The 8967-nt window shown below is 45.7% G+C and overlaps 1 protein-coding gene across 1 annotated transcript; it reads right to left on the bottom strand.

The window, feature by feature from the left end:
• Positions 1-1006: 1006 nt before the first annotated feature.
• Positions 1007-5100, bottom strand: OTOL1 (otolin 1). The gene is made up of 4 exons (XM_059822906.1): positions 4749-5100; positions 3014-3103; positions 2041-2112; positions 1007-1902 (listed from the first exon to the last, which is right to left on the bottom strand). The coding sequence occupies exons 1-4, from the start codon at positions 5098-5100 to the stop codon at positions 1007-1009; spliced, it is 1410 nt and encodes a 469-aa protein (XP_059678889.1).
• Positions 5101-8967: the final 3867 nt, after the last annotated feature.

Raw genomic sequence — 8967 nt, forward strand, 5'->3', positions numbered from 1 at the left:
TGATCGGGACAATTTTGTGTGCCATAGTTAATATGCCAAAGGCGGTGTAAAGTTACTACAACAGAAGAAGGTGCATTAATAAGGAAATATATCCAATCTGACATCCAGAGATTATTTAATGTCATACTTTTATTTCACAAGATTCAGGTCCATTTTGGCAAACCAGCTTTTTAAAAACGTGCCCACATGTCCACTGGGCCGTCACAATGCCTTAGGACTTGTGCGAGTGCCAAAGCCTGCTCCTGGCTGCCTCCTCCTCCTCCCCGCAGCCGAGGGCCAACCCCGCAGCACCGGCTGAATCACCAGCAGCTCAGAAACGGGGGGGGGCTGAGTAGCCTAATAGGGTGGATTATGCATCTCTCTCCATTACTTTTGAAAGTTTCAGGTATATTTTTGCCTAAGAACAACAGTTAGGGTTTGAACTGATCAAATACTTCGCATACTCTTTTAGACAAACCTTTATATAATTCATGACCAAGTCTAAAGTAGTAGATAATACTGATTCAATGATAAAATAACTTTAAATCTTTTCATGTGATTTCAAGACACCTACTGCTCGTGCTCACATCTGATTAAGCTCTACAAATCAAACTCTGCATTCTTGTCCAAAACCAATGATTTTCGGTACTGATTTCCAGAGGAGTTTTGACCATGCAAGGATTGCAGAAGCTGGCCTGATTAAAACTGCAGTCGGACAATGGGTTTTATTACATAATTTGAATAGGCTAATTACAAACCTGAAATCTGTGATGTGAAATCCCCTCCGCGTGCTGGTCCTGCTGGCATTTGGACAAAGGTTTCTCTTAGCCATCACCCACCCATGCAAAGGACATGCCGCTTCTTGGGGCTGCTAGTTAAAACTAATCAATATTTTGCAAATATAATTATTTTTGTTAAAAGATCATGAAACCTAGCAACTAAACCAATATGCTAAACTGATGCTCATTTCTCCTCTTGCAGACAGAGGGAAAGGTGTGTTTCTCAGCAACATTTTTGCCCTTTAAATCTATAGCAGGATCTCAAAAACATCTGGATACAGAAGAAACCCCGTAAAGATGCTGTCGTCCTCAGCACTGACATAGACCCCGTTCCAGTCCCGCGCAACCTCCAGCCACACCTGGTCACCCGCGCTCAGTTTCAGGATGGTCAGGAAGGATGCCTGGTCGATCTCCTGGCCGTAGAGCGTCTCACGGGCTTTGGCCACCTTCCTGCTGCGGGCGACAAGGCTGACGCGGGCTGGACGCCCTCTCACCGTCAGGTGGTAGGCGAAGACGTACGCCCCGGGCACGCTGCAGTTGAATTTCCCGGTGGAAGGGTTGTAATCTTCTTGGTCATTGTACAAGATCTTGTCAAATCTAATGGGGACGTTGGGCGGAGGGAAGGGCTTGGACAAGCCGGCGCTGAACGCCGATCGCAGGAGCTTTGCGGTGTCCCCTCGGGCTCCTTTCGCCCCACGGGAGCCTTTCTTTCCCGGGGCCCCTCGGCCCCCTTTGCTGCCGGCAACCCCCTTGGGCCCAGAAGGTCCTGTCACACCAGCGGGTCCCAGGTCCCCTTTTTCACCCTTACTTCCTTGCTCACCCTTTTCTCCCTGTTTTCCATCCACCCCCTGAATACCCTCAACCCCCATCTCCCCTTTGCTGCCTTTCTCGCCCTTTGTCCCCCCTTCCCCTCTTTCTCCCTTCGCACCTCTCCCCCCTGGCTCCCCGCAGTACCCCTTCTCCCCTGTGTCTCCCTTTTCCCCTTTGCCACCCTGTTCTCCGTCCGCTCCCGGGTCTCCGACATCCCCTCTATCTCCCTTGTCTCCTTTAGTCCCGTTCTCACAAGTGTCCCCTTTGGACCCCTTTTGTCCCTTCAGTCCAGGGAAGCCGTAGTTGCCCTTATTGCCTTTTACTCCAGCTTCACCTAGGAAAAGGACAATGTAGGGGGGAAAAAAAGATAAAAGCATTAGTATTGGATTGCTTTGGAGATGGAGGGACATCACCAACAGCAAAGGGAAAGGTCAGTGCAATATTCCTGGCTTTCCCAGCCCCTGTTACGTACCTTGCAGCCCAGGTTTGCCTGGATAACCGGGGTTTCCACTTACTCCTCGCTCGCCTTGCTCCCCTTTGCCTCCTAGGACATTTCACCATTAATACACTGTTGGTGACGTTGTCTGCAGCACAGCAATCATTACACAGAAGATGACTGGTACCATTTTGCATGTGTCCCTCACTTCATTAATAAAACAGAGATGAGCAATGTGTTTTCAAGAAATGCCTTCAGAAACCTCACAGCACCAAGCACCATCACGCAGACAACTGCATCCCACCCGAGTGTTGGATTTCTGACTCTAATCAGTGTCTCATTGGGAGGCGGTTGCTGCTGTTTAATGACAAGATGGAGAAGACGACACCTCTGCGTTTCTCACTCCAGGATTGCCAAAAGTCTTGTTCAAGAAGTGAATCAAATCCTAGGAGACTGCACTGACTGACACGCTGCTGCGGGCACCCCCGTTATCAGCTTTGCTGTGTGTTTCTCCACGACTGAAGGCAGCCGCAGGGTCCTACCAGTGGAGTGTGGCAGCAGGACAGAGCTGCTCCGAGCGTGAAATGAAGGGCAGAGTTTCCTTTCGGTTACTACTGATGGATAATAATTGTTCTGAATCTTAGCTGAAATCATTTTGCATGAGATACTTAAATTGAAATGCAGCTTCTACACCTGTGCGTAGCTTCCATGGTGGTTTTTTCCTACTTATGCCCCTAATCCAAAGGAAATTGAAACCAGTTTTTAAACTCCCATTCAGAACAAGGAGTTTTGAGTGAGATCTTTATGAGCAGCTGTTCCTATACCGCCTGCGCATATGCTACCACCATCTGAGTTATTGTCCCTGCACTAACGCCAGCTAAATCTCTCAAGGTGTCAATCCATATCAGCATACTCCGTTACCTTTGAAAAATATTTTTTCCTATAATTTTGTGGTATTCGATGAGGACAACAGCAACTGTTTTCAAAATGAGCACTTAGTCTGCTTTACCTCTATCTCCTTTAGAACCCTTTGGACCTTGAGGACCTGGAGTTCCCGGCAGACCTTGCAGACCAGCATCTCCCTTCTCCCCCTTGGGACCTGTAACGTAATCACACCAAGAAAATTATCTTAGCAACTCGAAGGTTTAAGTTTATAAAGAAAACTCACAATAATAGCTAGGCAACATGGCATCAAGGGATGCATGTAAGGCAAGCTGTTTCCATCACCCAGGAAGAGTTGGCTGTTTGGCATCATACAACTGAAGGAAAAAAGGGATGAGACAGCTGGGTTTGGCCTGAGCCCTGCTCCCCTACACGTTGCAGACACTGCAGCTGAAACCCTGCAGCAGGGCGAAAGGCGAGGGGTGGTAAGGGCAACGCCGCACTGCCCGTGCTGAGATTAGTGGGGTGCACGCTCACAGGTCCCCTGGTCAGGCACGCAGCTCCCCAGCCTTGGCCTTTCAGCTACTGCAGTCCCCAAATCTTACAGTTTTACATTTCACTTGTGGCTGTAGTTAAAGATTTTTTAAAACCAACTTTCAGCTGCCCTTGAGCCACAGGAACTCAGACATTCATAAAACATCAGAAGTAATCTGTCTTTGAGCACATCTAAGGAGCTCCCATAGCTTCGTAATTGTCCCTCTCCTTAAAAAGAACTAAGTCTGCAAATGTAAAAGTGGAACCTGGCAGACAGCTCCATACTGCATACAGGGTGGGGTGAAAGGCAAGCGAGCTGGCTTCAATCTTTTTTTTACTTTTTCATCCACTAGAGTGGGTGGAATCTAGAGACTCGTGGTGCACGTCTGGGAGCAGACTATGGCAGCTTCAACCATCACAACACAACCCATTTGCACAAGGACTTTTCCATCAACACTCAAGAGATGTATGAGTGCAAACTGCCTCTGCAGCCACTATAATTTCCATTAGCCAATCCCTTCCGAGCTACAGGAAGTGAAAATCCCTCGAGTACATTGTGTTAAAAGAAAATTATTTCATGATTTTACCACCTTTCCTCAGATGAATAGTTTCTATCTCCAATATTAGTGCTATTAAAGTGAACATTTGCAGACTAATGCACTATTCATTATAGCGGTATTAGAATTAGGCACTCTATAGATATGTATTTTAGCAGTAGAAAGAAGAGACAAAGTATGTCCTATAAAATATTTAGGTGCTCTATACAGAGCTGCCTCTTGTGAGAGCAAATAATTATTTCAAAATTTGAACCCAAACCTATTTTTCTATTTAACTTCCTCTTTTCCAAGGGGAAAAAATCCAAGAAAAAGAGGCTTTTATCATAAACCTTCAGCAAAGATACAAAACTGCTTGCAGGTAGTTTTGAGGGTCATAAAACCATGGCTGAAGTGAAGGTGAAAGCAAATCTGTGACTCCCAGGGGATCAGACACAGGGACGGAGAATTGAAGAGCACGGCCATGCGGGGCACCCGCCAGCAGCAACGTGGTATGGGGCCAGCTCTGCATGCACTCCCACGCCAGCGTGGTCCTCAAAGTGAGTGCCATGGGGAGGAAGCTCCTTTTTGGGGCTTTCCCACTCATATTGGTGTTTTATAACTTCTGGGATGTGGCTGGCGTGTGCTTTTTTGCTCTGGCTTTACGCGAGGTATAATCACAATTGGCATTTGCTGCACAAGTCCTGCTGACTCATTTCTTGAAGGAAAAGCAGGAGACTCCTTGATATGATTTACGCGCTTTAGCTGAGAGCGGCGAGGCAGGCGTCGCTGTACCTGGGGGTCCCTGCTCCCCCAGCTGCCCCCAGGGCCCTGCAGCGGGTGGGCAGCAGTCACAGCAGTTGAAGAAGAAATCAGCTGTGTCCAGCGTGTAGTTCTCGAAGGGGAAGAGTGTGGTGGTCCCTCGGGCTGTGGCGCTCGGCGTGGGTAACTTGGCTCTGCCCGGTGCTGCCGGGAACGGGTTTTTCCCCGCGAGGGGGTTGAGGGGGGTGTGAGAGGCACCGTCACCCGCCAGCTGTAAGGGCTTTGTCTTCGTGTACTTCATAGCCGGGGTCACCTTCACTCCCGCGTGCACAGCGGCAACAACCAGCATCACAAACACCGAGATGGGCCCCGGTGAGCTCCACATGACGCCAGCTGTAGGAAAAGACGAACACAATAATAAATTGCTGCACAACACCCTTTGCATTTGCGTGCTCCCCAGAAAGCCAGAAGACCTGCAGGAGTAGTGTCAGGCACATATGGGCATCTGCCTGGAGGACTACGTTACAAACCTTCAATTTTATGGGGAAAGTAAAGCAAAATTAGCAAAACCTCCTGCCTGCTCACCCTTATTGACTGTCACCCTACAGAGCGCTTGTCATTTGGCTGCTCCTGGTTGCTGTGGTTGGAAGTGCTCCCACGGGTATCAATAGAAGTTCAAGGGACTGACTGAGAGTTATACGATCACTGGGACCCATGATGTCTCTCTTCCGAGTGTATGATTAGGAATAATTAAATAATGATTTCAGAGTCCAACACAACTGCACATTATAAAAAGGTTTGCTCTAAAAGAATAAATGGAAACAAAATGAAACATCAAGTATTCCAAAATTTTTATGTCAATTTTTTCTTTGTTACTGACTGATTTTCTGGACTTGCATGTTCTTTTAGTGTAAACTTTCAGGTCCAGTCTTTTTATTTTTCAAGTGTTGATTTAGCTGAACCAGGAAGAAAGAACAAAGTAAGAAGCAGACATTTTTTCCTATAGAACAGATGACGCCTCTCAGATGACTTGTCATATAAAGCATCTTTGTTTCTTTTTTAAACCAGTGTACCGACCTGTAAATACAAACAGAACAGTCTCCCTTTCTTGCTGAACCTGTAATCCAACCTTCCTTAGCAGCTACAGCACTTCATTACATGAAAAAGTCACCAGGAGAAACTCTGACTCTCCTTGCCATCCAGAGGGCAAAAGGAGGTCCGACCCAAAGTCAGGTATTTGGGGTCTGGATTGTAATCTTTCAATCTTTAAGAATCCAGTTTTAGAGGAAAGGGTCATGATTTTTTCCATTTTCACACAAAACCAAATCATTTAATGGAAAATTGATTATCCACACAAAATCCCCAGCGATCACTGTTGCCCGTTGCTGCCGTTCAACTATTCTTCACCCCATCGGCTCCAGTAAAGGATAAATTATCCCTTCTCCATGCGTGCGTTGCATTAGGACAGGATACCGGGCACTGATTTTTGCCATAGGCCTGTATTTGCTCCCAACCAGCCCCTGCCAACCTCACCATGAAGAGTTTCACTCCGGGATGGTTGGCACGGGAGGGCAGCGCTCAGCGCAGGCAGGCAGAGAGGAGCCAGACCTTACAGCCAGCAGCAGGGAAGCAGCCGCGGTCGCAGAGAAGGAGAGTCATCTGCTGTCTAGGAAGGAAAAAAAGCACCAAATTCTCCTTTTGAAGAATATACTCATACGGGAGTATATTCTCTTGCCACTGCTGGAGGTAACTACATAAACCTGTAACTTCCCATTTCTATGTTTTACTGTCACAAACCACTTCTGCAAGAAGATTTAAAAGCAGACACTCCCCAGTTACATAGCCAGATTGATGGATTGCCACCACATACTGGAAAAACATAATTAATAAAAAAAATTATACCTTACCAGCCTGTTTAGAAAATAAATCACTCAGAGCAAGGACTCATTAACTGATTTTCATTATAATGGGCAAGACTGTTCCTAAAATAATTATTCCTAAGTATATAAATGCATTTTAATAAAACTGCATTTTTGGACTTTTTCATTACATTAGCTCACCACCACTGATTCTAAAATCGTTCATTTGAACCCACCCACCAGGAAAGATTATGTATGTTTCACAGTGTACACAAAATATGAAGAATTAAACTGCTGCAGTGACATCTCATTGAGTACATCTTTATTTAATTGGATCTAAATAGCCACTAATTGTTACCATGTTTCCCGTAATAACATTGTAATAATAGAGTTGTTCTTTGGTTTGGTCCCTAAAATTATAGTATTTTGATACTCCAGTTCACAACAGGCATTTAAGTCCAATCTCCCAGCTTTAAATATCAGGGAGATGATTGCACTTTCTGTTACTTAATTATTTCAAGTTCTTATACAGGGGAGGAAAAACACTAGTCCTCATGCAGCTATACATTCATTGCAGACAGTAACTTTTCTTGAGACAAATTATATTGCCACTATGTCTTAAATTCTATGACATCATTGCAAATATCCTGCCTGAAGACTAAACGACCAGTGCGTGCTATCTCCTACCTTATAAATAGTCCTGCTCCCAGGACGACACCCCCTCAATGGCGCTTTGAAAAAGACAAACTTATTTTCGGAAAGAATCGGTTTTATTTGTGTAACGGCTGCTCCTGTGGCCAATGAGAGCCTGCACGGTGCAGGGAGAAGGGGGGATTGGCAAAGTCCCCTGAAAGGAGCAAGGTGACATTGAAATTTGAGGAAGTTCAAATGCTTTCCCCGACTGGGACACTGCTCTTCACATGGGACTTTTTTGGCTCTTCCCCCAACACCAGTTTTCAGGGCTTTAGGGACACCCCTCTTTCAACTCACAGATCATGGTTCAGTACCGTCAGACTCAGTGTGAATTTGTCCATTTGCTTCAGCAGGGTCCAGGTTTCTCTCTCAGTATTTGGTGTGCAGAGTTTGGCATTGCACTCCCCTCTGTGCGGTGGGAGTTTAGAAGAGGTAAAAGAGAAATTACAGAAATAGCTGTATGAGATCATGAGTGCATGTGTGCATGTGCCTGCATGGAAATGCACCGAAATGGGAATCCGGCCTCAAATCCGGGCTGTCCCAGGTAAATGCAGAGGTGGAGCAAGCAAATGCCTTCTGCTCCCTCCACCTCCGGCGCAGAGCAGGGTACCTGGGGAGGGGTTTGTCCCCCTGGGACAAATCTCCCCCGGGAGGGTTGCGACAACATTATTCTTATTGGAACCGATAACCCCTCCGGATTTCATGGGTTAATTGATTTTCCTCACTCTTTCCCAGCAATCGCAGCACTCGTTTACTTCCCCGGTGACATTAAAATGGGCCAGCGTTTATTCTTAGATTTCCCAACCCAGTTCAGGGTGCAGTACGAAACGCAGGAATGTGAGGCTGCCTTTCATTGCCTTGTCTTGGTGAAATACGAGCAAGGAAACTGTCTCATTCAATCACTCTGAATTTACTACATACCAGTACACTCGAAGCTCAGCTGCCGGACAAGAAAGGCTGCTTGTTTCAGGTGGGCTGGAGAAAACAATCAATTCTCCTTTAATGTAAGTGGAGAGAATTGTAATCCTCCATGATTTATTTGTGAGCACCTTTTCCCACACAATAGTCTACAGCTTTCAGCAATAAAAACTTGATTAAGGGAAGTCTATTACTAAGCATACCAGGCTAGATTGAGTCACCAGCTTTTTAGGCTATTCCAAAGAAATCAGTTAGGAGTTTTGTGGCGAGATGCTCTAGCCTTGTAGGACATGGGCTTGTCACAGCTCCTGCAATGGAACCTGCACCAGCACTCACTGATGCTCATTTGTATTGCTGAAAACAGAGCTGGATCCTGAATTCAAACAGTTCTTTTTTAAAGATTAATAACCCTTGTCAATACTGCAACTGGACTCAATGTTTGAAACGGAAGTTAAAAATACTTGTGTCTTGAGTAGTTATATTTCTGACAAGATCACGGACACATAAAGCGAAGATAAAAGGCAATCAAACCAACCATCATAAAATCCTTCTTTTGATCTTAACTCAGGACTTTTCATTAGCAACAGAAGTTATTCAATAGGGGAAGAGTAACCATTTTTAACTAAGATTACTGCATTTTACAGCGTTGCCTCCATATTCACCAAAGCTACTCTTTCACAGACTTCAGTTTAATGCCGTATTTGCTGCACACGAAAGATAAAGCAAGAAACACAGCTTTAATACTGGGTTACTGTATTTTCCTGAATAGCTTGAATAGTAGC

This window comes from Gavia stellata, chromosome 11 (assembly GCF_030936135.1).
Source record: "Gavia stellata isolate bGavSte3 chromosome 11, bGavSte3.hap2, whole genome shotgun sequence".
Classification (NCBI taxonomy): domain Eukaryota; kingdom Metazoa; phylum Chordata; class Aves; order Gaviiformes; family Gaviidae; genus Gavia; species Gavia stellata.

What these genes read in the sequence shown, in the direction of transcription:
- OTOL1 (XM_059822906.1), bottom strand. Translation starts at nt 5,100, where the DNA reads ATGTGGAGCTCACCGGGGCCCATCTCGGTGTTTGTGATGCTGGTTGTT. An exon ending in GGGTTCTAAAGGAGATAGAG is followed by an intron (nt 2,113 to 3,013) that starts GTAAAGCAGACT and finishes GAAATGTCCTAG; the next exon opens with GAGGCAAAGGGGAGCAAGGC. An exon ending in AGGCAAACCTGGGCTGCAAG is followed by an intron (nt 1,903 to 2,040) that starts GTACGTAACAGG and finishes TCCTTTTCCTAG; the next exon opens with GTGAAGCTGGAGTAAAAGGC.